The 20,847-nt window shown below is 43.4% G+C and overlaps 1 protein-coding gene across 1 annotated transcript in view; it reads right to left on the bottom strand.

Moving 5' to 3' along the window:
• Positions 1-20,847, bottom strand: part of RANBP10 (RAN binding protein 10) — a 60,462-nt gene that overhangs the window by 27,373 nt on the left and 12,242 nt on the right. Inside the window, exon 3 of the mRNA XM_010962488.3 lies at positions 14,179-14,231. Within this exon, the coding sequence (XP_010960790.3) occupies positions 14,179-14,231 (53 nt within the window). The remainder of the gene's footprint in view (positions 1-14,178; positions 14,232-20,847) is intronic.

The following is a 20,847-nucleotide window of genomic DNA, read 5'->3' as shown; positions in this document are numbered from 1 at the left end:
GGTAGCCAGCATGGTGCCCACACAGAAAAGCCTATCCCTGCCACGTCACATACCTATCAGATGCCAGTGACTCAAGGAGAAGCCATGCCACGTTCAAGCCAGAGGCCCCAAGTAGCACCACCCACTTCCCCCTTCATCATCACTCAGAGGAGAAGTTCCAATCACAGAAGTGTAGGGGTGGCTGAGGAAATGGCTCATCGTCTGGGCACTCCCAGATGCCATTCCTGGTTATAGTGGGGTATTCCCTATGGGGGTGCCAGAGACTCCAGCATGATTGCTTCAGGAGCCCCACTACACCACTCCCATCTGCCAGAACACATCAAAGGTCTCAGTCCCAGAAGAACAAGGCATGGAGACTTCTACTGGTGAGTGGAAAGATTTCCACATCATCAGCACACTAGCACAGAACCCTGGAAGGGGTGGTGCTGCGTCTGCCCACTAGGTTCTGATTCTGGCCCACAGCTGACCAACACACAGAATCCAGCTCATGTCTCACAAAACTAGCCTGAGTGCTGACCCCCATGCCACCAAATTAGTCATCTCTCCCCAACAAATGAGTCCTGATCATCACTGGACTTTGAGATCAGAAAGACTTGGGTTTGAATCCCAATTCTGTCACTTCTTAGCCCTCTCTGAGTTCCCTCGGCTGAACTCTTTCAGGGTTGGTGGGAAGATTAAATGAGAATGAACATGGACCACCAGCCCACAGGAGGCACTCACTGCCAAGTTTCCCTGCTCTCTCCATCTCTAACAGCAGCTCTGTGGTCAAGTCTGGGCACTTCAGACCTCTTGCTCCCTTTTGCCCTGAGGGAATGAGCAGAGGTAGAGCTGGCTCTCCTGACAAACAGCACACCAATGGCCGCCCCAGGCCTCATCCACTCTTGCTTTTCCCCGGTTTCCTGGGGAGGTCACCTGGCCCTTGGAGCACTGGCAGAGCTCAACAGCTGTGTCACTTGCGAGCCTGGATGGTGCTGGGCTGACCTGGCCAAGGTGCTTCTAAACCTGGGGTTGCTGTGGAGAGAGCACATATGTCGTGGAAGACCTCATGGCAGAACTGCTTCTCAAGGTTGGTCACTCACTCAGAGCCACCCCTCCCCGGAAATCCATCAGACAAATGTTTTTCCCATAACCTCAAATATCTTTAAAAAATCTGATAATACTCACCACCTAGAGTAGCTCGACAATGGATAATAGGAAAGCAAAAGAGATTTTTTCATTCAGCAAACTCTGTGGGGTGGCATCAGAGAAGCCAAGTCATAGTATTCACATGACTGTTACCCCAAACTCTCAGAACCTTGTGACCAAGGAAAAACCTTAAGGCGATGCCTCTGACAGCTCCAGGGCAGAGGAGCTAGGGGTACTCTGGGGGAGGTCTTCCCTTCATGGTAACATGGAAGCCAAAGTAAAGAGGGCAGGAGTAAAAGGCTATCTCTACAAACAGCTGTGATACCAGGTGGAAACTGCCCTTGTAGGAGCTTCCAGGCCCTACACTGAGATAGAACCAGGTGTCAGCTTGAAGCCATGGGCAGAGTGAGGGACTGTACAGCCAGCATCTACAAATAACAGGGCCTTCCACAGGTCATAATCCTCCCCTACCCTGATAGAAATAGACACCTGATCTGGCCCAGAAACGGCCAGGATGGGTCTAGCTGAGTCTGGCTAGGACATGGCTCAAGTGGCATCTGGCACATCTGACAGGGCCACCCACCTATATCTAAGACTCCCATAGGACAGGCTGGGTCTGTCATCCATGTGAATCAAGCTAAGAAAAGGGATGACACTGTTCTACTAAACTGAAGCAAAACCTCAGCTCCCAGGCTTTAGCATCTCTCCTCTGAGGCTGAGTTTGGCTTATTCTTGTTTCTACTGAACTCCTTTTGAAACTCTGGGGAAAATCAGTGGATGGGCAACCTCTGGTAATGAAGGAGCCTGTGACTTTTTGCACACATTGCCATATCTTGAGAAATTGGCAAGTGTAAAATTCTTCCCAAAAGGAGGTCCAGCATGGTATTCCAGTATTTCCAGGACCCCTAGGTACAGACTCCCTTGGCCCAACATTTGAGAGGCAACAAGGGGTTGAACAGTAACTGGTCCCCACTCAGCTCCACCCTCATGTGGCCCCAGCCTCCAGCCACACCAGAAGACACCTAATAATCTGTTTTCAGAGACTGACAAACTCAGGTTTCAGAACTGGCTCTTCTGCTGTTGATGAAACCTCTTATCTCAAAGGACTTAACTTGCCCTAAAAGTCTTAAATTCAGAATCTTAACCTCTATGCTACAGAGAGGTGAGAGCTGGTGTTTGGAAAAAGCAAACAGCATACTGTGAACAAGAAATTCCCAAGCCCAAGGATACTAACTTACATGTTATCTTAGTTGCCTTACTTCAAAAGGCTGCTGAGCAGCCCTGATATGTTGTGGTGATACAGGTCTCCCTGTGGGTGAGGGAAGAGAGGCCCACGGAAAAGGACCTTGGGCTCAACTGGCCATAGGGCCAAGGGAGGCTGCCAGCCCAGGGAAGAGTAGCAGGTAAGCAGAGGGCCTCTTACATGGAACAAGCTCCACAGCAGGAACCTAGGCGGGTCCTGTGGCATCAATATCATTAACTACCATGTGAACCACCAGGAGTTTTGACCAGCTACCTGGCCCTTGGGCCCAACTGCCAAACATCCTCTGTCCTGACTGCCCAGTAGAACCTGTTGCCAGAGCTACAAGGCCTCTGGTTTTTACCCCTCCATTCCTATCCAGGTCATTTCCCAAGGATAACTTAGAGAAAGAATGTAATGAGAAAGGCAGAAGGGGTTGGGCAGCACTAAGCACACAAACCCCAAACTTCCCACAGCCCTTGTCCTGGGCAGCTGCTCCAGTGGCTTCAGAGAACCTCTGAGCTGCGCCTCCCCCAACCCCTCCGGCTTTTAGGCAGGGCTACCTTGAGGCACCCTATAGGCCTTAACTCAGGGCCATCACCAGTCAGCTTCTTCCCTTTACCAGCCTCAGTTGGCACTCACTTGTGAGGCTCGGATGGCACCTACAATCAAGCTAGAGTTGCTGAGGCCTGTTCCCAGGCACGCTGCAGGGATTAGGAGGAGATACACCCAGTGGGGTCCTGACGATTCAACCCACCCAGCTGGAGAGAAGCATGGCTTCCCTCACGAAGGGACTGAGCAGCCCCAAGGCAGACTCCTGTGAGGCACTGTAGATCCTGGGGTGAAAGATGCTCCACAGAGAGGTGGTGGTTAATGGTGAATGCAGAGGGGGCTCATCAGCTGTGGGGGAACAAGGATCCCAGACCACACAGAATGGGACAGAAGCAGACTACTGAAAACCCACCTACATGCCATAAGATGTCTACTGCACAAAGCCAACTGTTATTGGTATTTGCTCTGAGCAGACATCTTATTCCACATATCCTTAGGAGGATAGGGACAAAGGACATCTAACACTCTGTTATTTACTGCCACACCAATAGGGACTAGCCTCTGCCCTCATGAACCTGGCATGGACCCTCAGTGTCCTGCCCTGATCTCTGTTATCTGCTGTTCCTTTCCAATGGCATAAGCAGATATGAAATATCAGCAGTTTGCAGAATACGTCCCACCCAGTAGAAGCAGGGCCCAGTCACAGGGATCAGGACACAGTCCCAGGGTGTGCTCCTGAGAGCCCACTCTGTTAGTAAGGTAACAGGCTTAGTAGGGTAAGCTCTAGGGAGATGAAAAGATGCTCACTTGAATAGGACCATCCTGTGGAAGGAAGGCAGACAGTCTCCTCACTATCACTCAGTTCCCTACCACTATACCCTGCCCTTAGCCCCTCCTGCAGGGACTGGTTGCCACCTGCTTCAGGAGATGTGCCTCCCCTCAACCCTGTTCCCAATCCCCAGCTGTGGTTCTTCCAGCTGCTTCTCTTCCAACAGTTCAAGGAAAGGATGCCTCAGTGGGCGTGGTTCTCCTTTGAGGAGTTGTAATATTTAAGGTAATAGATGCTACATCAAGAGAACAGCTGCCTCCTCCACAGAAATGTCAAGGAGGGAGTTATCAGCTGTCCAGCTCTGTTGCAGATGGGGCTGCCTATCAACAGAGCCAGAGTCTCCCTGGTCCTGCCTGAGTTACAAGACGCAGAAGGAAGAACTGTCCTACCCTTGCCACCTTCAAAGCATTCGAACTTGGGAGAAGCCCAAACCCCACTCTTTATCCACATCCCTGTCTTTCTTCCTGCTTCTCCAATCCAGGGATACCAGCCCACGCTGTTTGCTGCCAGCTCAACAACAGGAGGGTGGGGCTGCAGGTACACTCACCTGCTTGCAGATCATCCTGCCTGGCTGCAAAGCTATTTAGCCAAGAGTTCTGACAGTCTTATTTTGGGCCACACCTGTTCCTTGGTTCACACTTAAGGAGACAAAAAACACCTTACAGAAGGTAAACATCGAAACTTTCACATCTTCCAACAGAAATCTCTGACCATATAAGCTACAACACGCCCATATGTTCCCAGAAAAGTCTGAGTACTGTAGACTCATACGAGAAGCACTACTCTGGGGCCAAGTGAGACCCCCAGGGTGGCTACCCTCTACTCCTCACAGCCCTGCAAAGATGTCCTTGCTGAGCCAATATAGGAAAATTCATAAGAAAACACTCGAAACATCACCATCCAGACTTTGGTTACTGTGGCATCTTTGTCCTCCATAATTCAACTCCAGCTAAAGTACTAAATATGTCTACTAAAATACAGAAAACACAGCACTGGAGAGAAAACGTAGTTTAGATTACACCTATCTCCACTCTGATGTACAAACATCCATGAAAGAATTTTAAATGTATAGGTAATTCTTTCCTCAGGTAAGAAAAATACCTTTCTCAATAACAACAAAATTTAACATTTGTGTACCCCTTTTTTGTATCAGGCACTATTCTAAGCATATTAAGCACTCACTTAATCCCCATAACCATCCTATGTGTTAGGTACTAGTATTATGTCCATTTTACAGATGGGGAAACTGAGACACAAAGTAGTTAAGTAACTTGCTCCAGATAACACAGCTGCCAGGATGCAAATGCAAACAGTGTGGCTCCAGGGTCCATGTTCTTGACCACTGAGATACACTCTCCAGAAGGCAACCACAGCCCTAGAGGTTTGTTTCCTCACATGAGCAAATGTAAGCTAGCAGTTGGTTCAATGATACTGAGCCCTGACATACAGAAAAGAGGAGACAGTCACTCCTCCTACAGACAGAAGGTGGTGGCAGAGTCCCCACGCACAATCAGCACCACAATAGGGCAGTCTAGGGAGGCTGAACTCCAAATGAAGGCCTCTAGCCCAAGGCAGGCTGCAGATCAGACCACACTTGGCTCGCTGAAACCACTGCTTTGAGGCAAAGCAGAGTGAAATGCGGGAATGGTCTGCTCCAGTAGCCTAAGGGCATCTGTGCTAACTCTGGGAAAGTGGTGATAAAGATGTAGTCCAGTCCTAAGAATTCACAACCCAGCAAGGGTACAGCTGGGTAAATGTGAAGGAGTCACATAACACAGGGTGGCAAGTGTCATCAGAGATGTGATCTGGGCTGAAGGGGTCAGACAGGGTTGCACAGGGGTCACAAGCAAGAAGGGCATCTGTCAAAGGGCAGAGCAGGAAATGTTTGCAGGACATTTGGCATCCCACGCAGACATGCTGGTGTGCAGCATGTGTAGAAGGCCAAGGGGGGAGAAGAGGCTAAGCAGTGCCTACAGCATCTACGTCCTGTGGACTAAGGGGTCATAGGTCTAAAGCAGGCAAGACAGAGTACACACAGGGAGTGGTGAGCAAAGGTAGAGATTAATCAAGAGGCCACAGAAACAGCCCAGTGGAGAAACTATAGAGACTAGAGGCCCAGTGGAGGAGGGACAGAGAAAGGGGCCAGATTAAAGAGACACTTGGGAAGCAGCAGAACCAAGGGGTGAGGGAAAGGGAAGGAATGATGATTACTCTGAGGACTCTCACTTAGAGGCCAGGGTGGACAGTGACTGTCAGCAAAAACAGGGAACAAAATGAGGATCTGGTTTTTGCAGGAAGATAACCTCATCTTGGAGCCAAGTGAGTTCATTGTCTACTGGATCTTAAGAAAAGAACAGTTTTCTGGCAGCATGATATGCTCAAAGACAGAGTAGAGGCAGGAGTGAGTTGCATATTCTTGCCTAGAGGGCCCACCTGCTGCCCCTTAACTGTACTTTCAGGTCCTGGCAAAGCAAAGCCAACCATTCAAAGGCCACAGATTCTGCTGGGTTCCTCAAGGAAGGTGAGAACTGCCTCCACTGCCTCCATACCCACTTCATCCAGCTACTTTAAGTTCTAATTAAGAACAAGATCCAAAAGAAACCAGAGAAACAAGCAGCCCAGGCAGAGGACGAAAGGAGAGAGAGGAGTTATCCCCTATAGTCAAGAAGCACTCACTTCAGAGAGAAAAAGGTGGAGGCACTCTGTCAGGCCAGTTCATCATCTGTTCTTATTGTTTTCACTCAAACAGATGAGGAACCATATGAAAAGTGGCTTCAGTTCTACACTTGGGCTTCCTCTTTCCTCATAAGTTTCTTTTCCAAGGACTCATTAAAGGCAGGACTGAGAGCCCAAGGCCAAGTACTTCTTGACAATAGCAGTTGGGCAGGCCAAGGCTGGACTTCCTAAGTTACTTCTTGGACTAACTCAGACAAGGGTTGCTCATGCCCTCCCACTTGCTCCAAATGACACTGAGACTTGGCATCTAAAGTGGCCATCACTGGACCATTTTATTAATGAAAGCCTTCCTGAAACAAAGTACCAGCAAAACTCAAAGCACATCACGAGTAGCTTGTAGTCTAATCACCCACTACTCTGAAGACCCTAAACCCAGCTGAATTACCTCCCACAGTGCTCAATCCTGTCCTCTCCTCCCCATCTCTCTAGTCCAAGATACTACTGTCATGCTTTATTGGGCCACTGAGAATTTCCTAACTGGCTTCCTTGCATCTACTCCTGCCCTTCCAGGTCACACCCCTGCTTAAACCCCTCAGTGGCTCCCGGTACACCCACCCACTGTTTCCCCAACCCAGCACCAGCCATCAGACCCACAGCTGTTAAAACTCTTCAACCCAAAACTTTTGGCTAGGCTCAAGGCTGTAGGTGACATCATTTTCAAAATTCTTTTAACCTCTGGTAATAAATCTATAAAATATATAGATACGTAAATGAATAAGAAAAACAGATGTATAAGAAAACTATGGTAGATCAGGAACAAATTCTATACCTATATATTTCATAAAACTTGATGTACTAGAGTATAAATCAGCATGACGTAATTTTTTTAAAAAGGCAGGCTACATCATATTCCTGATCATGATGGAATAAAGTCAGGCTCAGCCAATTAAACATATAATTAAATAGTGCCCAATAGTGAAAATTACAGAGCACTCTATTCTCTTTAATATAACCTGGGTCAGGAGGAAAGTGGAGGATAAAGAATGCAATAAATACAATAAACATCTATCTTTATTAGCAAGAAAATTAAAATATAATGATATACCTATACTTATACTATGGGGAAAAGTAAAGTAATAAACCAAAGGAAAGAAGGACCAAAAAAAGAAAGTAAAAGCAAATATCATCAACAAACTACTAGCAAACTGAATCCAGAACATACAAAAAAGATTATAATATTAAATCAATATACAAAAACCAATTACATTTTATATATTTGTAATGAATAACCTAAAAATGAAATTAAGAAAACAGTTCCACTCACAGTAGCATCAAAAAGAATAGGAATAAATTTGACAAATGAAACATAAAACTTACTTTGAAAACTACAAAATATTATTCAAAGAAATTAAAGATCTATACAATGGAAAAACATCCTATTCTCATGGACTGAAAGATTTAACATTGTTAAGATGGCAATACTTTCCAAACTGATATACAGATTCAGAGTCAATGCAATCCGTACCAAAATCTCAGCTGACTTCTTTAAAGGAATTGATAAGCTGATTCTAAAATTCATATGGAATTGCAAGGGACCCAGAATAGCTAGAACAAGCCTGAAAAAGAGGAAAAAAAGTTGAAGGACTCACATTTCCCACTTTCAAAATTTACTTCAAGGCAACAGTATGGTATAAGCACAAGGAAAAATATACATAGATCAGTGGAACAGAATTGAGAATCCAGAAATAAATCCATACGTCTCTGGCTCAATTGATTTTTTTCCTTCTTTCTTTTTTTTGGGGGGTGGGGAGATTAGGTTTATTTATTTATTTATAATATTTTAAACGGAAGTACTGGGGACTGAACCCAGGACCTCATGTATGCTAAGCACACACTCTGCAATTGAGCTATACCCTCCCCTCCAGCTCAACTGATTTTTGACAAAGGTGCCAAAATTATTCAGTGGGGAAAGAACAGTCTTTTCAACAAATGATGCTAGGACAATTAGACAGCCACATGCAAATGAATGAAGATGAATCCTTACCTCACACTATAAACAAAAATAAATTAAAAATGGATCAAAAACCTAAATATAAGAGTAAAATTATAAAACTCTTTGAAGAAAATATATTTAATATTCATGACCTAGGATTTGGTGAAGGATTCTTAGCTATGATACCAAAAGCATGAGCAACAGCGAAAAAAATAGATAAACAGGACTTCATCAAAATAAACACATGCTTCAAAGGACATCAAGAGAGTGAAAAGACGAGGAGGGTATAGCTCAGTGGCAGAATATGTGCCTAATTAGCATGCACAAGGTCCTGGGTTCAATCCCCAGTACCTCCACTAAGATAAATAAATAAATAAACCTAATTACCTCCCACCAAAAAAAATTTTTTTAAGTGAAAAGACAACCTAAAAAATGGGGGAAAAGATTTCCAAATCATATAACTGAAAAGAAATCTGTATCCTGAATATATAAAGAACTCATACAACTCAATAATAAAAAGATAAAAAACCCAATTAAAAATAGACAAAAGATATTAATAAACATTACTCCAAGGAAGATATACAAATGTTCAATAAGTACATAAAAATAGACTTGACATCATGAGTCATCAGGGAAATAAAATGAAAACCACAATGAGATAGCTTTTCACACCCAACAGGATGGCTACAATAAAAAGTCAGATAATAACAAGTGTAGGCAAAGATATGGAGAAATCAACCTTCATACACTGCTAGCAGGAATGTAAAATGGGGCAACCACTATGGAAAACAGCCTGGCAGTTCTTCAAATGATTAATAAAGTGTTACCATATGACCCAACATTTCCACTCTTAGGTATATAGTCAAGACAAATGAAAACACATGTCTGCAAAGAACCTATACACAAATGTTTGCAGCAGTATCAATCATAACAGACAAAAGGTAGAAACAATCCAAATAATCATCAACAGATGCATGGATAAGCAAAATGTGATATATCAATATAACAAAGTATTATTCTGCCATAAGGAATGATGACAAACATTATCCTGTACACCAGAAATTGAAACAACATTGTAAATTGACTATACTTCAATAAAAAAAGAAAAAAAAAGAGAAAACCAAACATATGGACTATACGAATTCTGTCTTAGAACTTCTATAAGCATATCCATTTGTACTAGGATATAAGACCCAAAACAACGTGCAAGTTCTAGAACAATGCACATTTTAGGTACTCAACAAATGTGTATTGAATGAATTAAGAATGTATCACGTGTTAAAGAAAAAAGAAGGAATGAAGTTCTGATACATGCTACAACTTAGATGAATCTTGAGAACATTATGCTAACTGAAAGAAGCCAGTCACAAAAGGTCACATATTATACGATTCTATTGATATGAAAAGTCCAGAATAGGAAAATCCACGGAGACAGAAAGTAGATTAGTGGTTTCCAGGGACTAGAGGGAGGGAAAGTCAGGGAATGACTGCTAATGAATGGGTCTGGAGTTTCTCTCTGGGACGATGAAAATAATCTGAAATTAGTAGTGCCAGTAGCACAACTTTGTGACTATACTAAAGCCACTGAATTGTACACTTTAAAGAGGTGAATTTTTATGTTATATTAATTATATCTCAATCTTAAAATAAGAAAATAGCTTGATTAGAGTAATTGTTCTTTTTTAAATAAATAAAATGGATTTAATTAATCTAAAAGTTCAATCATGAAGACGATTTTTTAGGTTTTCATAATATTAATCATAGTCATTTTCCTATAAATTGAAAGATCAGATGGCCAAAGCAAAATATACTGAAAGTGATGCCACAAGAAACAAGCTGCTACCTAAACAAGCTAACAAGAGAGGAAGAAGACATCAAAAAATGTCCTCCCCAAAAGACCAACTGACTCTGATGGAATCACTGGTAAATTTTTTCTAAACTTGCAAAAAGAAAATAATCTACATATACAGCAATGACAATAAGGAATCCCTCCCAATGACCTAGTAGGATTCTTCACAAATAAACTAGATATACTGAGTTATCTCAGTAGACACTCAAAAGGCATTTACTGCCAGAAAGAGAAAGAAATATGCCATATGATATCACTTACATGTGGAATCTTAAAAAAAAAAAGGAAACAAATGAACTAATTATTTATAACCTAGATGATTGGTTTCTTCAATATGTGTAAGCACATTTGAGTGTCTTTATGATTGAATTACTGCATTCTGTTGATTCTTATTTTGTGGTTGGCTATATTCCTTTGATAACTATGTAAGTTTAAAAAGCTAAAGCTCTAAACTGTTCTTAGAAACAATGAACAGTACATATATGTAAATTTTTAAAAATGTGTGCAGTATATTGTATATATGTACTTACATGCAATATACTGTATATGTGCAAACTAACAATTCTACCTAATAAAACTGAAAAAAAAGGTATTTACAAATTTAACTGTCCACTTCTAATGAAATGTTTCCAGTTAAATATTTTAGGACAAGGAAATGGAGTCTTTTTATTAAACCATAATTTACCACCTCTTGAAGTTCCCTGATATGCCTGAGCTCTTAAGAGTTCTTACTACCCAGGAGCCCCATCCCAGCCTTGACCTCTTTGGAAGGCCTCCTCTACACTGGTTCACTCCTGAACTAGCAAATCTGATCACATCTTGTCCCTGCTCAAATCACTCCTGCAGCATCCACTGTTTATATAAAGAAGTCCAGGCCCCCTTGCCATGGAACACAAGACTCTTCCCTCAACTGGCTCATTGACTGTTCCCAGGAAGCCATTCTCTCAGGCAACTTGGGATCCACTCACAGGCCCTATGGTACCATCGCTCATAAACATCTGGCAAACTCCTATTTGCCCTTAAGTGTCAGGCTGAAACACCATTGTGAAGCTAGAGTAACTACCCCAATCGCCACTCTCCACTAAACTATCAAGGAGACATATCAACCCTCAAATATGTCATCTGAAGTTAACACCAAAGTCTCAAATTCTAGACACAGCTACAGCTAATCCCATCAATCCCCTCCAACCAACCATATATCCAAACAGTCCAAATAGCCTTCAACTCAACCAATGGCCTCTTAGAAATCAGAAGGAACTGGCAGACAGGCTTAGCTGCTTTCATTCTCCATCTCTCACCTCAATACCTAAATACATGCAAGTAGTTTCAGGTCTAACTGTTTATGAATGATGATATGTGTATGTGCACGTGTATGTGTTTTGGAGAATGTTATGTGCATCACCGAAAAAAAAAGTGTGACCCCAGAAAATGGAAAGCACCGAAGGGGATTCTAATCTTCCAAACCCAGCAATGATATGAACGGTGGCAGATCCACCATCATTCCTGTCTTCCCTCTGTTCCTACAAATGTCCTGTGCTAGGTCTGTCCAGCCATTCAGCCAGCCCTGTAACTGGGAAAACCAGAGGCATCCATCCTTCCTAGGGAGAATTCCTATCTAGATGCAACCTGATTCCTACTTTCCACCTTAAGAAATAATCGGGAAGATGATCAAATATGGCAGGAAGGAAAACTCTCGGGAACTGGCAGGCAGAGTGAAAATGAAGACTGATGCAATACCCACAAAACACCAAGGCCCCTTTCTCTTGCCAAAAAGAGATGCACCAGTGAAGATGTAAAGAAGGTGCCAGCACTCCTGATAAGCTACAGTGGGGACTGATACCTTATCCACTGTCTCCAGGCCCCTTCTCCCTACAGAGCCAGCCTCTGTGCCCACGTAGGGTCTGACTTCACAGCAGTGTTCGGTTAACAATGTCAAAGCACATGACCTTCAGGTGACCTCTAAGCAGCCCAGAGGGGTCAAAAGCCCCATCTTATGAACGAGGCAAACAGACTAAGCCAGCTCTACATGGCTCCATCTCAAAGAGATTCAGGTCAACCCAGGCAGACCTTGAACCCCTCCTATCTCATCTGTTCCAATCCATGGATCTCAAACTCAATGGCCATGCAAAAATGGTTCTTACTAAAGAAGGACAAGCATGTGGAACTCAGAACACCACGCCTAGCACATGGTAAAAGGCATTCCAAGACAAGCTGAAAGCCAGGTGTGAGGGTTTCTTACTGCAGGGGAATTTGCTTTTGGTAATTTTATTTTAATTTTATTTATATTTTTAAAACATAATATATTCACATGAAAGAAAATTTGAAATCTTCAAAAATGAAAAACTTCCTTTCCAGTCCTATCCCTAGCCAACCTGTCCCAAGTGACAGCCAATATCACAAGTTTTTCTGTAGCTTTTCAAAGATATTCTACGCATGTACTAGCAGATACAGTTATGTTTATTTTCCCTCTTTTTTTGCTCATCCAGTAGCATAATATACATTGTTCTATGCCTCTTAACAATACATCCCAGAAATTACTCCAAATCAGTATTTGAAGAGCCTCCTCTTTCTTTTCATGGCTGGATAGTATCCATTTACGTAGATTAATAAAAATTTACTTAAGCAGCGTTCAAGGTTGCTTAAAGTGCCATCCAATAAGAGATTATAGTAGCTACTTTTGTATAATAAACCTATAAAAGCCTCTTTTCTCTGCCACCAAAGCTGCGCAAAAGTTCAAACAGCATATTTAGAGCAAGAAAAGTATTAAGAATCAGTTTACCCTTGATGGGAAATTATTTTTCTAAGCTCCTTGTTCACTAAGAGGCAGAGCTACAGACACTGTAGACACATCTAGTCAGTCGAGGCCAGGGACTTGTATAACAAAGATCACAGCTACATGCTACACAAAGAAGCCAGACATGCCATACGCATTCTAATTAATAATTAAAGGCTAGTTTTGCTCCGATCAAAGCCAATTTTTTAAAAAGTCAGGTTCCCGACAATTATTTGAATCCTGAGCAAGTCTAGATTTCAAGTACTTGAAATTAGTCAATTAGAAAAAAATCTGATTGATATTCAACATAGACTGGAAAAGACATGAGGCTTAAGTGCTACTCCCTCTTTGGAAAAAGCCAGCTGCCTTCTCTGTGTCAGAGGCACAGAAAGTAGAGTTCCCTGGGCAAAATCATAGGGACTTTGCTTGCCTCTGTGACAGTGTCCAGGTAGCTTGTACCATGTCACTTATGCCATTCAAGGTACAAAGTGACTAAGGACCATCTTCTGGAACCGACCAGCTTCAAGTAGAGGCTTCTGTCCCATCAGTTGTGCCTAGCCTGGGACTGGGCATGAGCTGCTGGGCAGAAAACAGCTGAAAGGGTGCCTGGATGGTAAAAGAGGCCCATCTGCAGAGCCCAGGGCATTCCACAAATCTGAGGTTGTGGACTGTAAACTTAAGTCTTGTGCGCATCCAATTTATTAAGAAATCACCTCAACCATGTTCCATGAGGGAGGTCACTTAAAGACTTTGGTCATTAACGGTAAAGTAAAAAAGGAACCAAGGTTGGCGGCAACCTTCCTCTCTGTATATGCCGGCATCCCAGGCTGGCAAGCAAAGGCCAATGGGAGTGAGGGCTACTGAGGCGTATCCCCACTGGGAGCAAGCTCAGGTCGCTTAGTTTTTGACTGTAAACAGTTCAAATTCCATGAAGGACAATCACTTGCCAATTAGTTTTTGGAATGGAAGCCCACACCATCACAGCCCAATGTCCACCTTTCAGAATCCTCCACCCAATTACTTGGCTTGGAGTAGGCAGCCAGCAAACAAAGTCCTCTCCAGTCCGCTGGCTGCCACCATGACTCTCATCACAGAATGGATCAGGAGAGTAGAACAAATGTTTTCTTAACCAATGACTCACCAGGAAGCCTGTTCATGTTGACGCCTTGAGCTGAGAGTCCTATTCCCATGTACCTTTGAAAAAGCACACACACACAAATTCTGGTTAGCAAATGATTATGCATCTACCTTCTCAAATATTTCTTGGTAAGACAGAAAAACAGGAAAAGTAATTAATGTAAAGACTCTTTTAACACACTAGTGGTTCTTGGCAAACCTTTACATTTTGATTTTTCTAACAGAAATCATCTCAATGCCTTAAGCAGCTGAAGAAACAGGAGGTAGTGTCTGTAACCAGGAACCACTGGCTTCAGTTTCAGAGGAAAGTTTCCTGGAATCACTGTTTCCAGTGCCTTGGTTTCTGGCTGCAGCAAAGGCGGTGGAATCTATTCCCAAGAAGTGCTTAAAGTAAGTAGTTCAATCCCTGGTAGTACTTGGTAGAATAATGCACGATCAAGCCCACAGGGCAATCTACTCTTCAGCAAGGATCAAGACATGGAAAAAGTACAGCTGGTTGGATCTGGATAGGATCATAAAGACTCCTTACACAGGGCTTCTTCTCTGGGGTCTCCAAACTCATTATCCTCACCCCATACATTTACCACTGGCCTCCTCAACCATTCAAAGTTGAAGGTGGTGGTGTGTGAACCCCTAGAGATCCCCCCAACTTCTCCCACCCAGGTACCTAAACAACTAAGGCAGCCACAGCAAGATGGGACCCATGCTGGGAACTCTGCCAAAGATATCTCAGTGGCACTCATCAGAGGGCAAATCAGAAAAGAAAATAAGTAGTTTTTTTAGTCTAAATATTTGTAATATATAAAGAAACAGTGAGGTATTGCCTCCAAGAAATTAGAAATAAAAGAGGCAAGTCACCACTATCTAAGAGTAAAATAGTAGAAACCCAAATGTGATGTCTGATATTAACCATATACGAGCATCAACAGGTAGTTGAGGAGCTCACAGTACTGAAAACACCAAGATGGCTGAAGTATAACTTCATGGTTGTATAACAATGTAAAGGTACTTTAAGCCACTGAACTGTTCATTTAAAAGTAGTTAAAATGGTAAAATTTGTGTTATGTATATTTTACCACAATAAAAAAAATGCTTTTTTTTAAAGCCATTAAATGGGATTGGCTTATTTTGACCATTTTCAACTAGCTGTACATTTACATTCCAATTGTTCCCTGTTATAATTCTGCAAGGAACCATTTCACATACATTTCTCCATCCTGAACTATTCCTTTTCTCTCTTGGCAGGTTTCATGCACCATATGTACCTGCTTTCCTAACACTACTGGAGTGGGAGGAGGGTATAGCCTAGTGGGAAGAGTGCCTGCCCAGCATGCACAAAGTCCTGGGTTCAATCCCCAGCACCTCCACTAAAAAAAATAAATAAAAACCTAACATTACTGGAGTACCCACAACATGGTACTCCTGAACCTGTGAGCCTTCCATCTGCAGTAAGTGCCCCATTACCCTTCTCTGGTTTTGGAGGAGCAGGGAGGAAAGGCTCTGACCCATCCATTTTGAAACCAGCTACCCTTACCTTGCTAGGTAAGAATGGGTAAAAGACACTAATCAATACATGGCCCTAATAATTGGCTTGCAAGGGTCAGGGGAAGAGGGAGGGAAGGAAAAGGAGAAAAGTAAAAAGAACAGCACTTCAAATAATAACTTCCATGGTTCAAAGGACTCAAAGATCTCAAACTGCCTGCTACCTCCTGCCAGAAGGGGACCCTGAAGGACCATCAGGAGCAAAGCTGTGTAAACTTGCTAGCAGGATTTCCATTACACTAAAACCTGCATATCTTCCCAGAAAAAACAGCAGCCCAAATAATAAGCTTCCTTACTTTACATGGAGGAGGTTACCAAAAGTTGGCTCCCTTCCCTTGTATGCCACAGCTGACCAAGCAGCAAATGACCCCAACTGCCCTGCAGTCATCAATCAACATATACAAGTGCAACACAGCCAGGAGTTTTCCTATCTTGAATGCCAGGCCACTCATCCTGCCCCATTCAGAGGGGCCTGGCCTCTACCCAACACCACATGTGATCCCATCCCTGGCATGTAGGTTTCCTGACACTAAGATGACGGCTTGTGTTTGGAGCACATGTGCTTCCTGGGTGACCCTAACCACTTAAGGTTACTGCAAATAGGGGAGGTCAAAGGTCATTCAGGAAGCATATGCTTGGCCACCAGCAACAGGGCTCTGGTTTCACAACTTTCCATGGAAACAGGGAACTACTAAGGCACATGCACTCAAACACAAATTGCTTAGGGGAAGCCTCTTCCACCTCTGGCAGCTAGCTCTGAACACCTTTCTATAGACTCTGCCCCACAGGTGGGACAGTGTTTATGAGTGGATAGCCCAGAGCCTCTGTACAAACCCCAGGGTCAACTTGAGAATCTGAGTAGATAAACTAAGGGTAGAGCACCCAGAGGAGACCAGTATCCACATTTGGAGGCCATGCCACTTGAGTGTCAATGACACAGAGAGCAGCCCCACAGGAGCCTAAGATGCATGTTCATATGAGATCGGAGATAAGTTACTGTTCAAAGGGAATGAGTCCCAACTTTTCAAACACTGAGTGACATTAAGTCTTTCCCAAAAGTACGATGTTCTAAAATTACAAAAAGATGCAGCCTTCCAGCAAGCCTTCATACACTTAAAAACTGTTATCCAACTAGTCTGACATAAGCAAAGAGGGAAAAAAATATGACACTGTGAATATACTGAAAAACACTCAACTGTACACTGTACTGAGTGAATTATATGGTACGATAAATCACTTCTCAATAACACTCAGCAAACTAGGAATAAAAGGAAATTATCTCAACATAATAAAGGCCATATGGGGGGGAGGATATAGCTCAAGTGGTAGAGCGCATACTTAGCAAGCACAAGGTCCTAGGTTCAATCCCTGGTACCTCCTCTAAAATAAATATATAAATAAAAATTTAAACCCTAATTACCTCCCTTCACAAAAAAAAAAAGATAAAATAATTTTTTAATTAAGTAAATAAATAAAGGCCATATATGAGAAACCTACAGCTAACATCATATCCAATGATAAAAGACGGAAAACTTTTCCTCTAAGATCAGGAACAAGACAAAGATGCTTGCTTTTGCCACTTCTTTTCAACAGAGTATTAGAAGTTCTAAACAAAGCAATTAGACAAGAAAAAGAAATAAAAGGCATCCAAATTGGAAAGGAAGAGGTAAAACTATTTCTCTTCATAGATGACATGATCCCATACATAGAAAACCCTACAGATTCCACAAAAAACTTAGAACTAACAAAAAAATTCAGCAACGTCACAGGATACAAAATCAACACACAAAAAACAGTTGTGTTTCTATACTATCTTTTGTTTTCTAACTTGGTGGAAAGTGTCTATTGATGAGTAGATAAACAGAATGTGATATATACATACAGTGGAATATTATACAATCTTTAAAAGGAAGGAAATTATGACATATGCTACAACATGGATGAACCTTGAGGACAGTAAGCTAAATGAAATAAGCCAATCACAAAAAGACAAATATTGTATGATTACATTTATATGAAGTATCTAGTGTAGTCAAATTCATAGAGACAGAAAGAATGGTGGTTGCCAGGGTCTAGGGGGAGGGGAGAACAGGAAGTTATCATTTAATGGATACAGAGTTCCAGTTTGGCAAGATGAAAAAAGTTCTGGAGATGGATGATGGTGATGGTTGCACAACAATGTGAATGTACTTAAGGCTAAATGAACCATACACTTAAGAACAATTAAAATGGTAAATTTTATGTTATATACACTTTACCACAATAAAATAAATGACTACATATCAATGCAACTGTATTGATTCACCAAAAAAAAGTTTCAAGCCCACTCTCTTCAACTGTAACATTTGTTATTACATTAAGTCTTTTCCTGTCTTCAAGCTTGGCAATTTAGGGTCCAGGGAGACAATACCTTTACCTGCCTTTTCAAAGGTGTCATCTCTGGCCAAAAAACCCAGCATGTGAATATGAGTTTATTTAGTTCTGATATCCCCCAAAGATCAATCTCCCAAACCAAACATCTAAGCACAAGAGACAGCCTAAGTTTACAGGTTCCAACTCTATGTCTTACGCCACAGAGGAGAGAACAGATGCAATGTCTGCTGCCCACCTCAGGATGCAGGGGCTATAGGAAGGAACCCCCAGCCCTTATAGTAAAAGCACAGAGTCACCGCAGTGCTGGGCACATAATGGACATTCATCAAAGCCCTAGAGTTCATCCATTCATGGGCTGGTGAAGAACTTTATCACCAAAGTCACAGGCTCTCTCCCAGCCATATTTCAATGGGAACCTCAACTTCTAGCTGGTATGAGATCATAACAGAGCTATGAGACAGGTAAGTGAGGTCTGAACTCAGCCGTAATATCCCTCTTACTGACACTGGACTTCAGCACTGTGAAACTGAGTGACTTAGAACCATAGAGCTAGTGACATAACAGGCAAGGGGAAAGTTCACTTCACCATCCACTCACAAAAAAATCTAAGCAAGCTGGAACAAAACACAGAAGCAACAGAATGTGCTGAGGCATAGAGCCCCACGGTCAAGGAACTGAGAGAAGTTCATTGTGGCTGGGTCACAGCTTGGGCAGACGTAAAAAGAGCTAAAGCTGGAGCAGGAAACAAGCTATTCACACACAGCTTGCATGCTAGCTTAAGGAGTTTGAACTCCGCGGGAGAGCAATGGGAAGCTGCAGGAAAAATTCAGAAAGGGGCATCTGATCAAACAACTCACATTTGGAAAATGCACTGAAGAGGCAAAACTGGAGGCTACCAAAATCACCCTAGTGGAAGAAGACAGAGCTAGATAAGGAAAGAAGCAGTGGGGATGGCAAGACATGGAGACAGCCAAGTGCTCTTCAGAACACAGTGAACTTACTATGTGGGGAAGGAGCTGCCCAGGACACATCCCAGAGCAACCAGTCACCAAAGAAAGGGCAATTTTTTGAGGCTAGGAAACTTTGGAGCCTAAGTGCCTGTCAGTAGCAGCCTTTCTCTAGCCCTGCTCCAGTCCTGGCAACTACACTGTGTACAAACAGCTGAACAGGAAATATACCTATATCAGACCAAATATATCAGACATACCCAGATTCAAATCACCTCTACCACTGAGTTCACCATGTGCCCAAGGGCACATCACGGGGCCTGCCAGAGCCTGCTTCTTCAGTTACCACCAGAGTCCAGAGAGCCCTCAGGGCAGCCAGTGATCAGGGTAAGACCAATGAGCACCGGGAGGGCTGCTGGCAGACAACTGGACAACTCCACTATCCTTTAGTTCATGCACTGGAGGCTCCCCTAGCATGGAAATCTGGTAAAGGAAAGTAGGCTATCCTTAAAGGCCTGGATCTTGGGATACCTAAAAACAAATGCCTGTTTACTTGGGATTGCCAAGGAGAAAGGAAGTGAGCATTTGCTTCCTTCGTGGTAACAGGTCAGGCAATGCTAGGAACACTAACAGACACAGGCTGTCCTGGTCGCCTGGGAGGGAGGCAACAGGGGCTCTCATGACCCAAGCAGGTGACTGGGGTAGACAGAGCTTAGCTCCCCTACACTTCATGTCTCCACCACGGCTTTCTTTTCAAGAACCAGGATATATCCGAGTAGGCTGGGGGGTAGTTATTTACCCCATAGCACAACTGAAAGTAAGGTAAACCCATTTGACTTACTCCTTCTATAGGGCAGGAAAATGGAGAATACCACTGGTCAGAGAAGGGAGACAGCCAGTAAGTGCAGAAGGACAACAGACAAGCTCCCATGGCAGGGAGGCCATGAGTTGGCCTCTACCCTTCACCGTCAAAACCACAATGCAAGCTAGACCTAGAAAGGTGACTCCACCTCTCTGTCAGGCTCCAGAGAGAAGAGGCTGCAAGGAGCACTGTCTGAGCCAAGCTGGGTTGGGATCTGTCAGAGAGCAAGACAGAGGAGCAGAAGCAGCAGCAGCAAAGGCCCTCAGGTGATATCAGTGCCAGTCCACCCTGAGCTCTCACCATCCACTGCAGGCAGCAGGGGCAGAATGGGGCCCATACTGCCCTCCAACCCCACTGCTGACTCTCCCACAAAAGCAACAGTCCACTGAAACCACTGCAGTCACACAGAGAGATGGAAGCACACTCTAGACAGCTTGGATTCTTCTTTTTTCTCTTTGGTTTTCCAGATTTTTCCACAATTAACATGAATTACTTTGATAGTTCATAAAAAACCATTTTCAAGAGTCAGCTTATGGCTGCACACTGAGGAGGTTGTTGGCTCGCACCCATCAGCCTCTCCCTAGATTGTCCCAGGGCAACATTTCAGTGCCAGAGGACTTGGCCTTCGTGGTCAACCCCTCGGTACACTCACTTCCCTGAACCTTGACAGGAGGGCAGAAGTTGCATCAGAAGAGCACACCTTCAGAAACAGCAGCAAATAGTCAAAAATCCATGTTCAGCAGAAGAGCTAGGGCTCCAGCTCATATGGCACCTGGTGCATCCCAAGAGCAACCCAGAGCACACCCTCAGAAGACCCCACTGCTGTGACACAGCCTCAACATATCTCCAATTGACTGGAGATTCTCCCATGACCCAGGCAGGCCTGGTGGTGGACAGAGGTCAGGACCTTAGAAACCAGGACTCTGGACTTTCACACCCTTCAGAGATG

This window comes from Camelus bactrianus, chromosome 9, assembly GCF_048773025.1.
Source record: "Camelus bactrianus isolate YW-2024 breed Bactrian camel chromosome 9, ASM4877302v1, whole genome shotgun sequence".
In the NCBI taxonomy this organism is placed as follows: Eukaryota; Metazoa; Chordata; class Mammalia; order Artiodactyla; family Camelidae; genus Camelus; species Camelus bactrianus.
This window is presented reverse-complemented; position numbering and strand designations above follow the sequence as displayed.